The sequence below is a fragment of the Cupressus sempervirens genome, chromosome 5, assembly GCF_028749045.1.
Source record: "Cupressus sempervirens isolate cs-2001-9-10 chromosome 5, ASM2874904v1, whole genome shotgun sequence".
Classification (NCBI taxonomy): Eukaryota; Viridiplantae; Streptophyta; class Pinopsida; order Cupressales; family Cupressaceae; genus Cupressus; species Cupressus sempervirens.
In genome coordinates, this window is record NC_143122.1 from 160,072,704 (window position 1) to 160,096,492 (window position 23,789).

General features: G+C 32.1%; 1 protein-coding gene across 4 annotated transcripts in view; it reads left to right on the forward strand.

Annotated features, from left to right (window-relative positions):
- The first annotated feature begins 1,377 nt into the window (after nt 1-1,377).
- The window catches only part of LOC149554923 (beta-galactosidase 1-like), a 404,510-nt gene continuing 382,098 nt past the window's right edge, over nt 1,378-23,789 (forward strand). For 2 of the 4 annotated variants that reach the window (XM_089828928.1, XM_089828927.1), the window contains exons 1-5: nt 1,378-1,588; nt 1,879-1,974; nt 2,899-3,011; nt 3,161-3,227; nt 3,332-3,424. In XM_089828928.1, coding sequence (XP_089685054.1) covers nt 1,418-1,588; nt 1,879-1,974; nt 2,899-3,011; nt 3,161-3,227; nt 3,332-3,424 — 540 coding nt within the window. In that variant the 5' untranslated portion in view covers nt 1,378-1,417. The remainder of the gene's footprint in view (nt 1,589-1,878; nt 1,975-2,898; nt 3,012-3,160; nt 3,228-3,331; nt 3,425-23,789) is intronic. The other 2 variants (XM_089828926.1, XM_089828930.1) reach the window with 1 other exon arrangement.

Sequence of the window (23,789 nt, forward strand, 5' to 3'; positions counted from 1 at the left end):
ATCAAGATCATGGGAAATAACTTGTAAAAGAGCACCAACTTTGAACGTTGCTTTGTGTCTCAAAGAGTCAACAAAACTAAAACAATTCAAAGCTCTTAATGGGGGAATGGAGTTGCTAATTTCATAGGACAATTTCATACAATCTAATAGTTCCACGAATTATGCACATTTGTATTTACCATTAAAGCTATACATCAAAAACGCATGATACACAATGGCCACAATGGCTATATCCACAAAATTTTCCTTCGGCCCCGTGTACTGAAGACTGACTAACTAAAAAGTCCATAAAGTTTGCAAAGAGTTTTTGGGTGAGTGCAAAAAATATTTCTTTTACATTCCTACTTTTTGGCATGCATACATACATACATATAACCAAACATATTTGTTTAAAAAAAGGTTTTATTTGTGAATAATTTTATTATTGAACATTTTTCAACTATTTTGTTTATATTGATATGAAATTTTTAGATTTCAATTATATTTGATAATATGAAAAGATAAAATGAGTTTCCAAAAAATCTACTATTAATAGATAAAAATATTATTAAATTAATTATATGATTTAGGAAAAAACAAATTAACTTTGATGAGAATAACATATTATTTGTTCTTGTAACTTTTAGAATTTTTGAAGCAGATATGAGGTTAAAAGAAAAAGTCGACCTGCCATTTATAATACCATATTTTAATCTTTTTCATAGCTTATGATTAAGATTTCTAATATCAAGAGGGCAAGAGCCTACAACACATGGATATATTATGAACTTCTTATTTAGAAGGTCCTGATTACAAGTTGCATTTGACAAAAATGGTTATAAAAAATTAATTAGATAAAAGATTAAATTATGAAATAAAAATACACACAATATGACTATAAGACAAGAGCAGTACTTCTAATTAAAAGAAAATTATTAACACAGAATATTCTTCCAACTAATTGTAATTTTTATAGTTCAATTTAACTGTAACTATATGATCATATTTTAGATATCAATTTACTTTGAAATATAGATTTATTATATTTTCATGAATAAATTTTCCTTTATTATTATTCTAATTACCATCAAATTTGTGTGGACAAAGCAAACAGTTGTAAACAACTCATGCTTTTGACGTCCACGCTTTGTGGCCGTTGTCACGGCTACTCAAACTCATGCAACCTGACCTACCACACACTTTATTTCAACGATAACAGAAGATATGGAGATGGTAATTTCTAACCTAAATTAAGCATATAAAACTAGACATATAACTTTCTATTCCCTTGTAATTTCCTTTAAAATACCATAAAAAAACAGACATAACTTTCTATAATAAAGAAAGATTGGAGTAAAATGAGACCATAATCTAATTGCAAGTCTATATATTGAAGCCTTATAATGTTGAGGAAGGATAACTAAGAAATCTGATTAGAATGGGAAATTCAAAGGCAGCTATCATTGTAAGTCTTATATGCTTGTCATGGGTATGTATTTATAAAATGGCAAAAGGTGAAGTTACATATGATGCTACTTCTCTTATTGTCAATGGTCATAGAAAACTGCTGATTTCTGGTTCAATTCACTATCCTCGCAGTACTCCTGAGGTGTGTATTCAAATTATTATTATTTTTATTTTAAAAAAATTAGATTAATTATTATTATGCGTTAAGTTCAGTAGATTCGAACTCAAGAGCTCCCAAGGCCTTTCAGATGAGACTCACCATTTACCATTGGCACTTGAATAGACTAAAAACCAAGGCCTCCCAAATGAAAGGCACAGCTGTTATTTTAATTTTAATTTTTAAATAATTATGAATCTTAGAGGATTCTTTGTTAGAAAATATTGAATTTTTTTATTTGTAAATTGAAGTTGAATGTTCAATGGTTGTGACAGATGTGGCCTGGGTTGATAGACAAAGCAAAAGAAGGGGGATTGAATTGCATTCAGACATATGTGTTTTGGAACATGCATGAGCCACAGCAAGGAAAGGTGATTGAACTAATTAAAAATATGAAATATTCATAATCTATAATCCATAAAGATAGTTTGGAAAATTTATGTTGGGTATTTAGTTCAATTGGTTTTGCCTTTACACTTTCTATGTTCCTCAAATTGCGTCTGAATGTATTGGACATGATAATTGTAATCTGTAAGCTTATACACGATAAGAAATATATTATGCCTGTTTTTCCATGGATGCAGTTGAATTGGTTAACCACGTAATCTTGCTCTATTTCTAATGTTTAATTCTTCCTAATTGTTGGATAATCATACTAATTTAAATATAGAAATAATAAAAAGTAGAGATTTCTAATTTAAATCTTGAACTTTAATTTTTTAATTTTTTAGTTTTAATTTTTTTTCTTATATTTTTAAAAAAAAAAATTTCTAATTTCTAATATTTTTGTGAGAGTTTCAGTTTTCTTTTAAGAAGAGAAATAGTTTTTGTTCTATATTGATGGCAGTTGTATTTAGAATTTTCTTTTTTTGGGTATATATCTATGTTGTCTATAAACACTGTGGTCGTCTTGTTATGTAAATTTAGTTTGAAAGAGAAAGACTAAACTAAATTTTGACTCTTAGACTAAAAGTGTTAAATAGTCAAAGGTGACATATAGTTCTCAAACACACATCTCTTATTCTCTATTAATTATTTTTTCAAAGACTATATAAGCTGTTAAAACAAGCATCAAAAAACTAATAATGATGAACTAGATAATTTTGAATTGTATAATCCCTAGCAATTATTTGTTTGCTTTTATTCTGAATTTATTTATTTTGTTATCTATTTTTAATCATCGATAGTTTCTAGATAAAATAATGTTTCTAAGTCATGTTTTATGATATATGGGATAACTTAAAAGCTTAGAATTATTAAAAAATGGTATAATATTTTAAAGGTTTGTATTGCAGTTCTATTTTGAGGGAAGGTCTGACCTGGTTAGATTTGTGAAACTGATACAATCCAAAGGAATGTATGCGAGTCTAAGATTTGGGCCATACATTGATGCCGAGTGGAATTTTGGGTATGTAATAATATTCTCAATATGTATATTGAGACTCTATTAAATTTGATTGTTCTTGTATATAGAAAATGATTTTTATGGTTTAAATTATTTGCAAACTTTTGAATCAGCATTTTAAGTGTTGTTAAATCTTTTCCTGTGAATGACAGTGGCTTTCCTTACTGGCTTCGTGAAATTCCAGGCATAATTTTTAGAACAGATAATGAGCCATTCAAGGTAACAGTCATCTTTATTATTTCGTTTCTGATGTGTATTTGAGTTTATGATAAATCTCAATTTGGTTGTTGTAAATTTGTGGATTACCACTGGTTTTTTATCAGAGAGAGATGCAGAGATTTGTAGAAATGATTGCAAACATGATGAAAAGAGAGAGACTCTTTGCTTCTCAAGGGGGGCCTATAATTGTGGCACAGGTATGCTTAGATATTATATTATTATATTATAGTAGTATGTTTAGATATTATTATTATATTATAATATTATTGTTCAAATGCCTTGGGTTTCTCAGTATCTTGACTTGTATTCAATGATTCTTTGGACATTAAAAAAATCTATGCAATCAATTAAACTAGAAGCAACTCCTCTTTTAAGATTTCACGGTCTACATTTAGAAAACAATATTTGAATAGAAATTTTGTTTAAATCTTGTAACTCAAGACCAATATTACTTGAAACAAAAAACTTTAATGGGCTGTTTCTGGATTTGATCTGTAGGTATTTTCCACCTCTGGTTCTAGTTCATCATTCATCAAGCAAGAAAATCTCGAATATATAACAATTTGATTTTCTTTAAATTCCACCAAAAATCATGCAGCACAAGTTAATAGTCTGCAATAAAAGAAGTTCAACAATGAGATCCTGGCTGGAATTTGATGTTCTCTTAGACCAATTTTTCAATTTAGATTTTTAAAGGTATAAGATTATATGATTTTATTTATTATATCTATGTATAATTATAAATTGGCATTTTTAATAAAATTGTAAAATAATATTTTAAATAAAATTGTAATTTTTATGAATGAATTATAATATATAATTATAAAATATAAAAGTTATGAATAAATAATATGTTTTTATTTTTTCCATAAAAAAAAACCTATTAAAAAGTCAAAGTAGAAGTAATTTTGAATCATATTTAACTAGATTTAAAATTGTAAAATGTTTTTCTTCAAAAAATTAAATTAAACAAGAGACACACTATATATCTTTCAAAAAGTGTCTATTTTAAGGAAATCGGTTTTGTCCATTCCAACTATACTCTTGATTATCTAGATTTGGATTTAGAGTCATAGAAATTTGATATGTTTTGCAAAAAGTTCATCTAATAAAATTATTGTTTAAATCAACTATTGAAATATCAACATTTAGTTTTTCAAAATGTAGAAGGGGAAAAGCTACTCATGGCCTAGTGGAAGGCCTAACCTCAATGCTCTCTTTATTTGAGGATTGTGGTACTAGCACCAATCTAGCTTCATTGTTGTGTCCATGAGATCTCATTGTTTTATCCATCCATCAAAGAGTGGCTTCTTTTACTATCTAGTCAAGTTTTCATACTTTGATGTTATCTAGCAATGGTAACTATATTTCCATAATTTCCACTAACACATTCTCCAATTTCACTAACCTAGCCTCAACTTCTTCCCCAGTGATCTGCCTTTGCATCCTAAGATAGTCATGATTGGCCTAGGTCTTTTATTCCTTCTAATTTTATGTAGATCCATGACAAACAAAATATTCTCTATAATGCTAATCCTCTTTTCACTAAAGATTTGTATGAGAAATAAAATCCCCAAATCTGGACAAACACAGAGATTTGAAACTCTCTCTCTCTCTCTCTCTCTCTCTCTCTCTCTCTCTCTCTCTCTCTCTCTCTCTCTCTCTCTCTCTCTCTTTTTCTAACTCTAGAAATGCACAATAGAATAACAAAATGGAGATAAAAAACAATAGCTGGAACTTTGCAAGATTCATTCATTCTTTCTTTCTATTAAATTTGAAAATAGCTTTTACATTTATATAAAAATGTAAAGTACTACAAACTCATAAAATAAAACTAATCAAACATTACCTAATTTCAATGTGCTTGCTTCTTCAATGAAATGTGATATTTTATTCAAAGCTATTGAGAAAATATTATCACAATAAATTATGGTCCTATCCTCATGTTCTTCCTTCAAATCTGCCAAGATCTTTCTCAGCCAAATGGCTTGATAGGTGGTTGTATTTGCTGTTATATATTCAACCTCTATTATAGATTGAGAAAGTATGAGTTGCTTCTTAGAAGCCCATGAGATTACTCATGAACCCATATGAAAAACATAACTGGAAGTGCTCTTCGTATCATCCAAACTTCCTGCCAAATCACTATCCATGTACCCAAGTATCCCAAAATCATTTTTAGTACTACACAAAATACCATATACTTTTGTGTCATTCACATACTTTGGATCCTCTTTCTTTCTTGCCGATGGGAGTCTCTTGGTGTTCCCATAAGTCTAAAAATCAAACATTTCGTGTGCATTATATCGTGTCAGGTTGCTAGAAAATACATCAAGCTTCCAACCAAACTTTTGTACAATGTTAGATTTATGTTATTGTTGTAATCTTCCTTTCTCAATTTAAGGCCTATGGATTTTGGCATTGGGGTTGCCTTACTATTTTTCATTCCAAATCTCTCCAAGATCCAATTTGCATATTTTCTTGAGAGATAAAAATACCACAATGGATTTGTCTTTCTATGTGTAGAAAATACCTTAAGAGTCTCAAATGTATCATTTCAAATTCACTTTTCATAGCCTCTTTAGCATTAGTAATAAGGAAATCATCATTCCCAAAAAAAATCAAATCATCTACATACAAGATAACAATTAAAATTTTACCATTGGTTGCCTTGATCTAAAGAGTGGGCTCACCATCACTTTTGCTAAAGCCATTTCTGAAAAAAATGAGTCAATCCTACTGCCTATGCCAATGGAGCTTGTTTTAGTCCATAAAGAGCATTTTATATCTTATACACCTTGTGTTCTTCACTTGAAACTTCATAACTAGGTGACTACTCCATATAAACCTATTCTTTGAACACTCCATTCAAGAAAGTAGACTTCACATCCACTTGAAATTCCTTCCATTTATTTTGGGATGCAATTTCTATGATAACACACATGGTTTCCATGCAATAGGAGCATATGTCACATCATAATCTCTACCAAACTATTGTCTATACCCCTTGTCCACCAATCATGCCTTATGTCTATCTATTTTTCCTTCAACATTGCACTTGGTCTTATAAACCCATTTTACTCCATCAACTTTCTTCTTGGGAGATAAAGCGGTTAGCTCCCATGTTTTATTTCTCTCTATTGCATCGAATTCCTCATCCATGGCCTTGCACCATTTTTCTTCTTGAATAGCTTCTTAAAAATAAAGTGGATCACTATGAGAAAATAATGCAAAATAGATGTTCTCATAAAAAAATTCTTTGTACCTCTCATCTTGGTATATCTCCTTTAGACTCTTAGTCTTTCTTGGCAATAGAGAGGTGAGAGTAGGTTTAAAACTATCACTAGAATTGTTTATATTATATTTATGTTATGTTAGGATCCATTTAAAGCTATCTATATACCTCTATGTACTGACCAAGAGCTATGATGAGTCACTAAGAGGCAATTCTCTAGCTATCTCTGGCTTCTTTCCTTTCCTCCTATTTTTGTCAAGAGCTACCAAGAGCTGTCTAGACTCAAATGTATCTTTTGTTGCTTCATCTTAATTATCATCAACCTAATATTCTTCATCAATTATGGGCACTTTACTTGAAGATATTAAAGATTTATCCATTGATACATCCTATCGTTGGAAATATAGGATAGGCTAGGTTACTAAGAGGGGAGGGGTGAATCAAGAACCAATAAAACTTAATCTTATTTCACCAAATAATCCTTCATTTATATTCTAATTTGATTGCATGCATAAAAAACTAAAAGCATTAAAACATTCATAATAGTTTGACATAAGATATAGTGACCAAGAAACCTTCCAAATAGAAAGTAAAACTGCGGTGGGAATGATACCTACAAGATTCAATATTGCAATGTAAAGTTGGTTGGTTAAGGCTTACAATTGATCACTTCTGATGATCTGCCCTGGTAGGAGCAATAAGGACTACTAGTTCCACCTTGTTAAAGGATTTACAATATATATAATGAAGTATGCACTTAGTAAAGAGATTTGCAAAAGACTATTAAGTCTACCTTGTAAAAGGGTTTAACTATTCCACCTATTAGGATGAACCAGTGATTGATCTATAATCTGAAACTCTAATTTGCTAGTTGAGATTCCTTTGAAGTGTAATGATCACCTTGTTGTGATAGATAAATTTTTTTGCTTCTTATACTACTTGTAGCCTTCTTAATTTGCATTTCTACTCTTCATACTTTTTTCTTATTATTTTCTCACATATTTGGATGTGATGAAATACATTACATATATACCAATCCAAATTACAATTCATCAAAGTCAGCTACAATACAAGTTTCACCAAAGTACACAAAGTCTACTCAACTGCTAGTTCTTGGGTTCTGGAGACAAACTCAGTGAGGTTCTGATACTCGACAACCATTTTCAACACTCAACATCGTCATGCACTTGGTAGACATAGAAGCTTGGTTCATACTAATCACTTCCAAGTAGTCTAAACTCTGTTAGCATTAGTGACTCGGTGAATATTGTGAAACTCAACATATAAATTGAATCACTTGGTTGACACTACATGGCTTGGTCAACACTAACACTGTAAGCTCGGTATAAACTAAATCTCTTGGTTGACACTTCTTGGCTTGGTCAACACTAGATTCACATCACTGACACTACGAACTCAGTAGACACTAGAGACCATGGTTGACATTGTGAAACTTGGTTAATACTATGAAGCTCAGTTTGCATTGCTACTTATCAACTCAGTAGATACTGCTCAGTGTGAACTAAACACTAATTCTAGAACTCGATAGCAATTGTAGAACTCAGTAGAACCTAGATTACTCAATGAACAAGTTATAAACTGCAAGATAAGCTCAATAGCTACTAATCATTTGACTAAGTGTGAGTCACTAATAAACAAACATGACCATAATGTCAACAATCTCCCCCTTTGGCATTAGTGACAAAAACACTTATCAATAAAAACTAAATTCTCAAAATTTCAAGTCGAAAACATTCTTTTGTCTCTATCCTGTGTCTCCAACTTAGTAACATACTCTATTTTTGAGATTTTTCAAAATTTATTTCGTAAGGAATGTTTTCTGATTATTTGTACATGTATATGCATAATATTATGTTTCTCCCCCATACATATATACACATATTATACTTTTCTCACTATATACATATATCTCCTATCTTATTTTCTCCCCTTTATAAATCATATCTTTTGCCCCTTTTTGACACAAATGCAAAGGTGTATGCTACATGGTGATGCAAAAATGTGACAAGAAGTCAGAATGTACCTTCAAAATCAATGCCATTGTCTTGTCCCAATTTTTTTGTAACATCTTGCTTGCATGAAGTGCAATCTATACTTCTGCTAATAACTCCATTATGTGATCAGCTATGGAGAAGTTATTGTCATGGATGAGAGTTTTGGCATGTGCAATGTATTTCATTAATGCATCATGTTTGGGAGAATCATGCCTTAGATGTCTAAAAGTGTGGTCCTAATCTTGGTTTCTCCCCTTAATAATTCTACTTGCAAATTAGTCAAAAATTTGATCTTTGAATAGTGAGTAGAACTATAGCTTGGGTCAAGTGACAACTGGTGTGCACTTGCCTGAACAAGTTTTCATCTTAGATAGTTTATCTTTGATTCCCTGGGTGAAGATAGATGTATCACACAACTTGTTGAATAATGAAGTAACATTATTTTCAGAGGTTTCTAATGAGCTGAGAATAGTAGACAATTCTACTTGATTTATTACAATTTTTAGTGCAACTTGCTCCAATACTTTGTTCTCAAATTTCCTCTCTACTCTTTGTAGAAAATTTTCTCATCCATTCAGATCTTGATTAAATTTCTAGATGATTTCTACTAACTAAACCAAAATAGGTTGTGTACTATCAACCTCAGTGCTTAGTGCATCTACAAGTATGTTTTTCACATCTTCAAGCATTTGGTTTTCTCTGCTTTTCTGTTCTCTAAGCTTTCGTTGCTTAGCTTTCTTTTGCAATAGTTCACCTATGATGTTCATTTGATTAGGATTCAAAGTAGATATATTTGAATTTAGGATGACTATATCCTCATCAAGATCAATGTCTTCTTCTTTACCCTTATCTTTTCTTGAAACTTTAGTACTTGGTTGAGGCTTGCTCTTAACTATCTTTGTACTTACTATTTGCATACTTGGAACTGTAACAACAGTAGAAATAGAAGGGCTAGCAAAAAAAGTAGATATTGCACTAATCGTAGAAATACCTAGTTGCTATGTAGCCAAATTTGATGATGGAGGAAGCATTAGCTTCTTGGTAGATGAAGTCCTAATCACTTCAATCAATATGGTACTCAGCTAAACAAGTGTAGATATCGGTTGGGTGTATGGTTTTGCAGTGGTTGCCACAACCAACTCAGTAGAAGCTTTCTCTGAGCTTGATGGTATTAAAGATTTTCTCAAAGAGTGAGGAAATGAGGCCATCACTGCTGCTATAATTTTTTCTGAGTTGGTTTCCTCAATACTCTGAATCTCAAGGAGTCTCTTCTTTGTAGCTTCCTATTTTTGCTCCTCATCATCTAGATTTACATCATCTATTTCTACATCTTCTTCATCATTATTGTCATTATCTTCTTTATCATCTTCATCATCTATGTCACTAACATGGACAACAAAATCACCCAGTTGATAAAGTTTGTAAATATTCGTCCATGTAGTTGTAGCTATCTTCACCACATGTTCAATGTCATTTACCAATATCATGCATGTGTTGAATTTTGGAGTGAACTTTTCCTCATTTTTCTTCATGGATTCTTTCACCTCTTTGTCACTAAGATTCAACATGAGCTACCTTAGAGTCTGGTCAAATATATCTTTTGCAGTTTTCTTAGCATTTTTCCATCTTGGCTTGATTGCTTACATAAGCTTATTGGGAATTTGTTGTACAAATTGATCAGGTGAGTATTTCCATTTACCTAGATTTGACATCATCATGTCTTCAACTTGCTTCTTCTCATCCGCAATCCTAGTCTCATATCTAAGAGATTTGAAGGTTTCCATTCCAACTCCTCCTTCAATTTCCTTTAATTTTTCCTAAAATGTAGGTGGAGGTTTCTTGAAAATAATTTCCTTAGCATCCTCCTCACCTAATTTCAATTACCTTTTTGATCTAGATGCTCTTCTTGTGAATACTGTAGTAGATGAATTGGTGGGTTGGGTAATGATGACCTTGCCCTTCTTCCTTATAGGTTGTTCCTCTTGAGACTTTGTTTCATCTGCTTCATTTATTCATCATCTTCTTCCACATCATTTCCTTTTCCTTCTGTCAACAGGAGAGTAGAAATTTCTTACCTTAGTTTTTCTATCCTCTTCTTTTATTTATTGACTACTTGAAGAATCCTGATTTCAAGTTCTATTCTAGCTTTGGCTTCATCAAAAGTACCAAAATATGTGGCCTTGGGATCCACAAGTTCATTCAAAAGTGCCTCAATGATATCCTTGGTGTCATCAATGTTAACCTCATAGCTTAGAGGCTTAACCCACACAACTCTAGGTTTGACTACTTGAATGTACACTTTTTCATAATCTACCATAAAAAAAACATTATCCTTGTAATCTTCTATAAGTTTCTTTGGAATTCTATATCTACTATTCATCTTTTCCTTGAATGAATCAAATTAATTGTCCATGATACTAGTAAAGTTATCATGCATCTCTGCTATATATTCATTAATCTGATACAACACTAGTACATCTTTTCTCCATATGATTGAACCTTTTGAAGGAAAAAGCTTTTGCACAAAGAAGAATAAACAAGTTAAGTGTGAACCAAACTTACACAGATTGTTCTTTGAAGTCCTAATGCTCTCCATGTTCTTGTTGAAATGTTTTAGCATTAGATCGGCAAGGTTGAAGGACATGTTGTTCTTCACTACCTTGAGAGCCAGATCAAATGCCTCACATGACATGCTATTGAGATGACTGGAGCTATAGATCTTATGAGTGATCACATGACTTCCCAATTTCAGCTTCATGTTGGTTGCACTACTGATCTTCATACCTCTTCCATCCCACTTGGCAAGAGTTTTGCTTTCCAGTTCTACCTGACTTAGGGTTTTGATAGTCTTTTCTTTGTTCAACATTGGGAGCCCTGTGATTTGATGAATACTTTTCTTTGTTATTTGAATAGGCTGCTCCAACCATAGTTACCCATTGTGTACATGGCTAATAATAAACCTTATCCATTTTATTTGAAAGTCTCAAGGCATATATAGAATGTGTATTAAACTCTTGGTCTCCAAATGTTGATGCTCAGGTTTCAATGCACCATTCACACATAACATTTTTAGAGTCTCATCCATCTCTAGGGTTCTAATTTCTTGCACTAAATAGCAAAAATGTGAATGAATATTGCTAACGAGTAATAGCTTTGGTGGAATCTACTACTGAGCTCTAGTTAGGTCAAGTGCTTCTATAATTTTCAAACTCAACTTGAAGTCTGGTGCCTTCCAACCAACTCCTCAAACTAACATCTCAGATCCTTTCCTATTTTTGCTACTAGAAGATGCCATGCTTGATAGAGTTTATGAAAATATGAAGATCTTCAACAACAAACAAACATATCACTTGGAAGCACAGAAATCACCCTTTGCAAATAGCTCTTAAAAAATTCATGGTGATAAATTAATTTGATTTCCTTCCCTTTAAGAAATTTTCTCTTTTCAATCACCATAAATGCTTGGTATGATTGCACATTCAGTGATAGACTATCTTCCACTCAATTCAACCTTAATGCTCGATTCATATCTTGGTGTCCACACAATATTTTAGTGTATCCCAACCTTACTCGACAAGGTCTTGCAACTCAACCTAGCTTAGTAAGGTTTTAAGTTTTATGCAATAACTCAGTGATCCCTTTGCATCTTAAATGTTGATATGGATCTTTCCTTCTAGCTGGTTGGAACGGATGTAAGATGTCTACTTCAGAGTCTCAATTCTAGTCATTCATGTAGGAGATCAAGTTCAAATGCTTGAGTAAACCAATTCTTGAGTGGCATTTTCTTCAAGGCTCAGATTTGCATTCTCAAGAGATTTTGGAATCCATTGATGCCTCATCTACTTTCTAATATTGTCATTTTTGAATTTTTTTTCATCTTCTATCCTTCTAGTGTTCATATAGTTCTTGGAAAGATGTCCAAGTTCTGTACAAATAAAAAATCTTCTCATGGTGTCTCTTGTCCTCATGTGATGTTTCCCACAATTTTCTCCAATGTACCCAAATTCTCTATAGTAGTGGCATCTACACCATGTGTTGTAGTCTCATCCAAATATAACTTTCAAAATCTATTTTTTTGGTTTCAATATCTTGGTTTTGTATTCAAAGGATTTGTGTCCATGCTTCTTACACTTGTGACATTTACCTTCAAATTTAGGTTTCTCTTTGCATTCACTTGCTCTATGAGCATGTTTATTGCAATTGTAACACTTTCCATTTAATTTTTCTTTATCATTAGTCCAATTTATTTTTTATGTGTGACCTAACTTACCACAATGATTGTAAGTGGGCCTTTGATTCTTTTGAGCTCCTTGCTTGGATGATTCACCTTCTTCTATGTATCCTATTCATGCTTTGTCTTTATGTTTCTATTGGCTTTTCTCATTCAACTGATTAATGTCTGCTTGATATTTTATCATCTTCTCATTGGTTTTCTTTTTAGTGTTTAGATCATTTTGCAATATTTCATTCTCTAATATTAGATTCATGATTTCTTCATTTGCAGTAGTGAGCTAATTAGTGAAGTCTACATGTGGAAGGGATAGATGTTGAATTTCATTATTCTTTCCTTCTATCTTTTCTTTGGCTTTGTCTTTTTCTTCCATGACTTCACATAATCTTACTAACTGAATTTATTGTTCTCTTTTTAGCTTTCTAACTTCTTCTTAAAGATTACAATTCTTTTCCAATTGGTCTTTGATTGCCTCATAAACTTCATTTGAGTTTCTTTCTAGATAGATATCTTCAATTCTTTCTTCAGTGTAGAGATTTTCATTCATTTGTATTGCAAGATCTTTTCTCCTTTTCAAGGATTGAGAGAGTTGCTCCTTTTCTTTCTTTAGTTTTCCAATAGCCATTTCCAAATCCATCTTTTCATTGTCAATAGCCTTATCTAGCCTATATAGCTCCATTGTCTCTGATCTTTTCTCAAGTTGTTAAACTTCTTCTCTGAGAACCACAAATCTCCGATACCAATTGTTGGAAATATGGGATAGAATAGGTTACTGAGAGGGGAAGGGTGAATCAAGAACCAATAAAACTTAATCTTATTTCACTAAATAATCCTTCATTTATATTCTGATCTAATCGCATGGATGAAAAACTAAAAGCATTAAAAAAATCATAACAATTTGACACAAGATATTATGACCCAAAAACCTTCCAAATAGAAAGTAAAACTAGGATGGGGATGATACCCACAAGCTTTAATACTACAGTATAAAGATGGTTGGTTAAGGCTTATAATTGATCATTTCTGATGATCTACCCTATTAGGAGCAATAAGGACTGCTAGGTCCACCTTGTCAAATGTTTTACAAAACATACAATGAAGTATGCAATCGGTAAAGAGATTTGCAAAAGATTGTTAAGCCTACCTTGTGAAAGGATTTAACTATTCCACCTATTAGGATGAACTAGTCACTGATCTCTAATCTGTAACTTTGATTTGCTGGTTGAGATTCCTTTCAGGTGTAACAATCACCTTGATGTGATAGATAAATATTTTTTGCTCCTTATACTGCTTGTAGCCTTCTTAATTCACACTTCCGCTCTTTATACTTTCTTTTTATTATTTCTCACATATTTGGATGTGATACAATATTATATATATATATATATATATATATATATATATATATATATATATATATATATATATATATATATATATATATATATATATATATATATATATATATATATATATATATATATATATATATATACATACCAATCCAAATTAAAATTCATCAAAGTTGGCTACAATACAAGTTTCACTAAAATACACAAAGTTGGCTCAACTACTGACACTTGGTTTCTAAAAAAAAACTTAGTGAGGTTCTGATACTCGGAAACCATTGTCAACACTCACCATCGTTATGCACTTAGTAGATGTAGAAGCTTGGTTCATACTAGTCACTTCCAAGTAGTCTGAACTCGGTCAACACTAGTGACTTGGTGAATATTGTGAAACTTGACATATAAACTAAATCACTTGGCTAACACTAGATGTCTTGGTCAACACTAACATTGTGAGCTTAGTATAAACTAATCGCTTGGTTGACACTCCTTGACTTGGTCAACACTAGATTCACATTGCTGACACTACACACTCGATAGACACTGGAGACTATGGTTGACACTATGTAACTTGGTTAATACTATGAAGCTCAATTTGCAATGCTACTTATCAACTTGGTAGATATTGCTTGGTGTGAACTGAATACTAAATCTTGAACTCGATAACAACTATAGAACTCGATAGAACCTAGATTACTCAATTAACACTATAAAATGAATGATAAGCCCAATGGTTGCTAATCATTTGACTAAGTGTGAGTCACTAATAAAAATACTTGACCATAATTTTAACACCTATGACTCATATTCAATAATCTCCACATGTCTTGAGACGATGATCTTCTTGGTGATTGTGTTATGCAATATACATGCCTTTGATTTTAAACTATAACTAGTGAAGATACACATCACACCCTTTTCATCCAACTTTTTCCTTTTCTCCTTTGGCACATGTGCATATGTTACACACTCAAACACCCTCAAGTTTTTTATTATCCACCTATGTTTTGACCATTCCTCCAGAGGAATCTTGTCACAAATTGCCTTTGTTGGACACCTATTTATCAAATATATTGTTGTTTCTAAAACCTCTCCCCAATATCCAAATGGGATTCCATTTTTTTTCATCATGATATTCTCTATTTCAATAGTGGTTCTATTTATTTTCTCATCCACACCATTTTTTTGTGGAGTATAATTGGCTATAAGCTACTTCTTAATGCCATTTTTTATGTAGAGTTTCACCTTTGGGACACCTCTTATAGAATTAGCACTCAAGAGGCTTCACACTAGGCTCTTGCAAATCATTAGGGAAACTTTTGAACATTTTCACTACCTCCACTCTCTAATAAATTATTCACCTTTCCAATTTGGTCCTCAACTAGATCCTATGCAATACTCTATTTCTTTGTTTCCCAAGTCTTTAATGGGATAAATGGATTACCATCTACAAATCACACTTAACAACTCATGTAACTCTATAATCTTGGTTTTTAGGTAAGGGACATTAAAATACCATGTTCCAACTCTTCGAATTATTTTCCCACACTAATTCACTATGCTTCCTTCTTTAGAGGTCTACATTCCTTGTGGCCTTGTTCAACCTGTTTTCTTCCCTTATGTCACTAATTCTCCAAAGAACTTCCTAATATAGAGTGTTTTCTATCTAGATACCTTTTTACAATTTTTATCCAAAATCCAATTTCCAATTTGTGACAAACAATTTATTGCACCCAAAAATGATAGTCTTTAGAGACCTAATTGCCACAATTGAGCCAAATTTACAAAGCAACTCCTAGATAATGGTTTTTCCTAACCAAAAAAACTATTGGATTATATTTTCATTCCTAAAATTACTCTAAATCATAATTTATAGCCTTTGATTCTACCAACTCTCCAAGTTATTATTTTGTGTAGTACTATTCATAGTGAAATTACATATCTAGTCTTGCCTAGAGTATCATTTTAAAATTGAATCCTTTAACCTACTCACAAATGAATTGTAGAATATTTAATAACACTCCCTATTGTATATTATTTTTAATTTTTATTAAAATTTACTAGTGGAATGTATAGTTAAAAGCAATTATTGTAGAAACCCTATGTATATGGTTAAATTCAGACCTGGTATCAATGTTTCCATGTTTTATTAGAAACCTTAATATATGTGAACCTCCAATTTGATGCATAATTAAAATACTTTACACCTTCACATATTTAAATTGGTCTCAAAATTTTATTTGATTGTACATGTTGGTACAAATGTTGTAATAAGAAAATTGACTAGTAAAATAGCTTCTTTTCACTTAATCAATCTTCCTCATACAGAAAAAAATTCAATGGTCATCTCAATAACCTCATTCTAAATTTTTTAGCTTAAATAAATAAATAAATTCTATTTCTTTCCATGGTCTTCCATGAAATTTGACCTTGGGCTTTTGGGTGAGGCCATAATTATACTTTCCACTTTTCATCACGAAGAAATCAGATGAAAAGTGGGAAAATCATTATCTAAAAGCTTCAAATGAAGCCTTAATTCAAATTATACCCCACTAGGGATTAATTTGAATCCATGGACCTATGTATTTCATTTTAATCCCTAAGCTCCATTCAAATCCCCTTCTTCCAACCAACATGGGGGGGTTGAATGAAGCCAGTAGGGCTAATAAGTGACCAGAAAGTGGTTAGAGGGCTTTATTCAAAGCTTCCTGGGGCCACCCAAATTACCCCTAGGGGATTTTGAATGAATCCTCCTTCATTCAAAGCCTCTCTAAGGGATTCATTCAAAACCCCCTTCAATCAAAGATCCCAAAATAGAAATTTTTACAAACTTCTTGAAATTTTTGGCAGATTTTGCCCTTTTGAGGGCTCAAACAAGGGGTAAATAGGTCCATATTTTGTAACTAAATATACAATATTTTTTTACTCTAAATAATTTTTCCAATGACTATACTTTTATTTTATGACCCATGTTGCCCAAAAATTGCAAAAAGTTACAAAGATGCAACTTTTGCAATTTCGCAAAAATGTTGACAATGTGGAAAGTTTATGAAATCGATAAGGAAGATATCATTTAATCATATCAAATACATCTCGAAGGATTTAAAACAAAAATAAATTCCCACCTTATCCTCCTATTATCCAATTTTGGTCATTTACCAAAATAGCTTACAAACATGCCTTGAAAATGGAAAACCCAAACACATCTAGGAGTTATTGCTAAACTACCAAAATAAATAGAAAAAATCTTTAAAAATGTCTACTTCATTTAGTTAAGGCCTTAGATGACCTTATCCTCATAATTCTTTCTAATGGGTGCCCCTACACCATACTCGCCTGATGGAAAGATCTCAACTCCTTTTGAGACGAGTCCTTGCAGTGATGTATTATGATTACTCATTCGATCTTCAATCATCCAAATTGCTTATGATTCTAGCTTACCCTTCCACTCTACCAAGTATTATTTGTACTTTTCCCTTCTTGTGTTCTTTACCTTTGTGTCTAGTATTTTCTCCATCTTAGGTGGTTCTAATTTTGGTATATCTATGATATTTTTGTGAAAATCCTTATGGTTCTTGTGAACTATTCTCCTAAACTTCTCCCTTGAATGGTGTTAGATCATACATTGAAGATTGGGAATATCCCTACATTTGCTAGTAATTAAATTTTGTATGCATTATTCCAATATATATTTGAAGAATTTGGTGTGGTCCAGACTTTCTTGGCATTAGTTTTGTGTGTTTTTCTTTTGATAACCTCTCCTTTTTTAGATATGCTCAAATTAAACCTCCTCTCCCAAATTGGAGTTCTCTCATTTTCTGATATGTTAACTATTTATATTTTCTTGATGACTTTGGAGTTTTGATTTGACCTAATCATGTACATCTTTAATTTCCTCTATAAATATATCTCCATCTACATTGATTTGATCTATTTGAGGTATTTCCACTATTTCCAAGACTCCCCTTGGGTACATCCCATGAACAATTTGAAAATTTGACCTTGTACTCCTATTGACAATACCATTGCATAGAAAATATTCTTTAGGTAATATGAAGACCCACTTCCCTGCATGTTGCATTTTAAGGAACCTTAGTAAATCTCCCAATGATCTATTTACAACCTCTATTTTCTCATCTATTTATGTGTGATAGCATGAAGAAAAGGACAAGTTTATGCATATTTTCCTTGACAAGGTTCTCCTCAAGTGACCAAAAAATTTCATAGCCCTATTTAAAGTTATGATCAAAGAAAATTAGTAGATGGTTTCTAACTCTTTGAATAATGGGTCTACAATATAGGAAGCATCATTGATTGACTTACATGACCGAAAATGAGCCATTTTACTGAGTTTATCCTTAACAACATAAATACTATCAAAATCTTTTTTCTTTTGTTTTGGGAAATCCTATTACAAAATCCATACTTACACTTTCCCATGGCCTTGAGAGAATAGGAAAAATTTGATATTTAGGCTTGCATTAGTAGCTCTCCCTTTGGCTCTATAGAAAATAGTAGATGTCTCAACAGACTTCTTGACATTCATTTGTAATTTAGGGCAAAAATAGTGCCTCCTTACCAAATCTTTTCTTATCAAAACCAAAATGATCATATATGGCTCCACTATGATTCTCTTATATAATATTGGTTCTCATGGAAAATTTATGTATGCATAATTGACCACCCTAAAATAGGAGTACTCTATCTTGTATCAAAAGATTAGAATATTCATGGTTATATTTCTCACTTAGATGAACATGTACCTGATAAATATCTTTCAAGTCATCATCTTTTCTATTCATGTCCTTCAAAGTATCTAGTCCCATACTTTTGAGTTGCATCTCTTCTATAGTGAGTTTCCTTCTACTTAATGCATATGCTACTTTATTTTCAACTCCTTTCATTTATTTAATGGAAAAGGTGAATGCATGTAGGGTTTCTACCCACTTCATATTCTTATGGATTAAATTTTTTGACTATTAATAATACTTAGTGCTTGATTATAATTATAAACTATAAATTCTGTTGGAAACATATAGTGTCTTCATTTCTTGAGAGATTCAACTAAAGTATACATCTCAAGGTCATATGAGGAATACATTTTCTTTGCCTCATTTTTCTTTTCAATGAAAAATGTTATGGGAATACCCTCTTGAATCAAAACTCCTATAGATGCATGACTAGCATCACATTCAATCTAAAGAACTTTATTAAAATTAGGAAATGGAAGGACCTATTGTTTCTCTTCCTTTTGTTTGAGTAACTAAAATTCTTCATCAAATTAATTAGTCTAGGTAAAATTACACTTATGTACCCTTTTAAAAATTAAACACTAGTTTTTATCTCATGAAAACCTGATTTGTGTGAAAACCATAGTGTGATATCAATGCCTAGAAATAGTTGTACTCTTTTGGAGTACATTCTAATAGGAGCTTGCTCAGTTAAGGGTAAAAAATATACTATTAGATTCTACCTTGTTAAGGGATTTTTCTAAGACCTATTAAATTCTTTAGCATACTAGAAGTAACCTAATTAAAGTATTTAAACACTCTACTCTGATAATGGTGCCATGTTAAATTTTCAAAATAGACTTGTTAAGGTCACCCAATTAGGGATTTTATTATAATAATTTCTATACAATAATAGATAACAATGATTTGTAAATTGCACTAACTCTTCTAAATCAAGTTCATTACAATACCTTAATACAAAATCATTACAATCCTCTAATTAGATCTATATCTTTTGTGTCATTGCAACAATTCCTTTATACTATCAATAGACTGTGCTTCTCACCAATTCCTTATCTTCTTTGTTACAACTTTGAAATTCATCTTTATTTTTGTTTTATGTATAAACAATATGATCATGAACCCTAAACCTAGATCCAATGATCAAAATTTCATCATTAAATTGTTCTTGCAAATTCCTTCATCTATGAATGTTATTTTTGACCTTATAGAAACTTCAGAATGAGTCCTCCTTGTCATTCTTGCCTTGATTTTAGTGTGATTCATCTTGCTTTCTGATTTTGAATTGAAATTTTAACTTAGTTATCTCTTTTCTTTCCTTTAAGCCTCCACTATTTTTGATAAGTTTTGTTATGATGATCTTATACTTTGCTCCTAGTTCAACAATAAGTCCTAGTCTTTTTGAGAAGCATTTCATTTTACAGTTATATCTCCACAAAATACTTTTACACACTTCTTTAATTAGTCATTAATTTTTCTCTACTAGTATCCTCCTTTCCATATTCATGTCTATCTTTTGAAAAATAACTAAACTATTTAATTATCTATTACTATTTGTTCCAAATGTTACAAGATAACGTCCTTATCAACATAATTGTGTTCCATTATCAACATCTCTACAATTCCTTCTCTAAAGATATGACACTAGGTCAAAATAATATGTCAGATATGTTGACATTAATGAAAAACAATATAACTAACATACAACTCGTCAACCATGTTGTAACCATTAGAGACTTGACTTCATCAAATAAATCAATTATGCCAACATCTAGTACATAATACATATTTTTACAAGATGTTTTCTACCTCTTTAGCACATGTAGCTAATCCTTCAAGTGGGCTATATAGGGTGTTGGCCTTCTATGAGTAGTAGTACTAGTTGACTTGAAACTGATAGTAATAATATCTAGCCCATCTCTTTGAAGTGGGTTTTGCAAGTGGCACTAGTAATCTCTCCTTCCAAGAAGGATAAAGAAAATCTAATTAGGAACTTCTTTATGGCCTTTTATATAATGGATACTCTCTTAGGTTAGCCCATGTTTATATTCTTGGATGTTACTCATTTATTTCTTTATTTTTAAAGTATTTCATGATCGATACCTAAGGAGTGATCTTGTATCCTGTTGGTCTCAGATTGGTTTTGACAATTGAGTGTCAACATGCTTAACCAATTTCTAAGTTGATGTTGAGTATAATACAGATGCCGAGCTATAGTGTGTGTTGAGAAAGAAATTCAACAAGTGCTGATTGAACTTTAGGTGCTGAGAAAGTATCAAGTGTCAAGTGATAAGTAATGTTGAGTCACTATAGGTGCTAAGCAGAGTATTGATGCCAAGAAAGATAGAGTTACTATAGATGCCGAGTGTGACATAATTTATATATGTGTCGAGCAACAACAACTAGTAAGTTTTGAGTAACATAGAATCAACATATGAGTTTGTATCTTCACAAACTCAAATGTAAACCATTTTTGAGCTGACTCAGGATGAATCTCGAAGGATCTTGAAGATAAGATCAAATCTTTTGCATTCAATATGCAACCAGCATGTGTCCAATAAGAAAAATGGAGAAAGCATGCAACCAATAGGAAAAGTGAAAGAATTGAGTGGGAAAAGAAGAATGAATATTGATTGTAGATTCATACCTAACCCTAAGTCTTCGAAGTCTTTAAAAGGAGGACAAAACCCCATTATTCGTATGCATGTGTGAAAGTTTATGGGAGAGTGCTAGAGAAGTGCAAAGGGGTGTAAAGACTTAGAAAAGGAAGAGCAACATTGCAGAATCTAGTTGGTTAGAACAAAGTATTAGCATTTCGAGGAGAGACATATTAGACTAGGAAGGATCAAAACAGAAAGAGTAGAATGGGGATTTGGAATCAGCAATTGAATATTGTAAGTCATTAGGTCAAGAATTTCTAATACTCCCTAGCCATTGTATTAGGAATGAAAATCCCATGATGATAGGTTGGTCTAATAGCCACATTGTAAGCCTTTCAACAAGATGCTAAATCCTTTAACATGGTAACATTCCAAGTGAGTGTTTGTAAATACTTTAACCAGGTCACTTTTAATAGGGTGTAAAGTCTTTAATAGGATAGGCCTTTCATAAGGTAGACCATTGGAAGTGGTCAAACTTTGTCACCTTAAATAGTTACATATTGCTGCAGTGATAATTTGTGGGTGTCATCCCCACCCCATTTTTACCTTCTCATTTAGGAGGGTTTCTGGGTTACCAAAATCTTGTGTTATCTATTTTAATTCATGACTTTATTTTTCATGTTAAGTAGATATGTTAGATGCATGTGAATGATCTTAGCTAAAAGTTTTAAAAGGAAGTTAGTTACTTTTGATTCACCCCCCCCCCCCCCCCCCCCACACACAAGAAGTAAACCTTCCCACTTGTGAATTTCAATAGTTGGTATCAGAGCCAAGTTCTCACAAGGAGGAGCCTTATAGCTTGGAGAAAATATCTAGAAATGGAAGTCTACAAACTTGGGAAGGTCATAGAAAACTAGGTGATTGATATAAAACTTGATCTACATACTTTGGAAGAAGCTATAGAAGAAGAGAGATTTCCATAGCTGAGAATGACACACAATACAAGGAGATTGAAACCTCAAAGTTGTTTACAAATGGAAATTACAAAGAGTTTGATGTAGTAATAGCATATCTAATGGAGAAGAGTAGAGCCCAAGCAGAAGAAATCAGAACTCTCAAGATTGAACAAGAATCTTGATGCTTTATGAAGTGACTGAACAGAAGAAAAGAGCCATTGAAAATAAGGCCATGCTAGAGGATGACAAGAGAAACCTTGCCAATAGATTGGAAGAAAAGTCAATTGAGCTTGCAAGAATTTCAAAAATGCAGCTAGACACCCTAAGTTAGATGATGAATGCACATCATGAACTGAATATCAAGGATATTGAGATCTCCACATTGAAGATGCAAAATGAAAAACTATAAAATGACCTAAAAAGAGAGAAGGAAATTGTAGAGAGCTTCAAAAAACCTAATGAGGCCATTAAGTACTTTGAACAGTTACTAAAATTACCAAGAGCCAATAATGATACTTCAAGACTAGGATACTCGAGCACTGAAAAAGGAGAGTCATCCAAGACTGCAGAAGAAAGAAGTAACAAAGGTAAGAACACTAAATCTACTTGTCAATTCTGTGGTAAAAATGGACATACCTCTAATGTGTGTAGGAGTAAGAATGCCCATTAGCATGACAAACCTAAGAATGTGGGTCACTATCATAAGTGTAACAAGCAATGACATCAAGCACATGACTATAGGACTAGGACTATCAAAACACCAAGATTTGAAGGTCACTACTACAATTGTAAGAAGTATGGACATAGAGATTTTGAGTGTAGATCAAAGCCTAGGTGGACACTTAATCAGCCAGCAAGGGGATATGGACATCACTACAATTGGGACTACAACACTGGGTATAGATGTCATTACTATCAAGAATATGGACACATACCTAAAAATTACACAACACATTTAAGTGGAAACTATAGTAGATGGCTCAATCAAACTACATGCTTCAGTTGTTTGAAGACTGGTCATATCAACAGGAATTTCCCAACAAGGTCAAAGGCACCCAACTCAGAGAGAAGGTAGATGTTGAACACATCAGAGAGAAATGAATAAGAAATGGAAGAAGAAAGATGGGAGCAACACATCAGATGAAGTGATCACTTCACCTAAAAGGTCAAGTGGTCACACTTCATCAAACTAAGCAAGAGAAGGTATGTGGAATTGATATACAAAGCTTTAGCATACATCAATTCCTAAACAAACAAGTACTTAAAAAAAGAGATCAACATGAATAGAGATGCAAATTTAAAATTTCAAGATTTCATAAGTGTTGTGGAGTTTCCTTCATATGCTGAGTAAAATGTCAATACATGTTAAGTTGATTACCAAAGTCAATAGAAGTTAAATGATTAGTTGCAGCCTAGTTGGTAGTG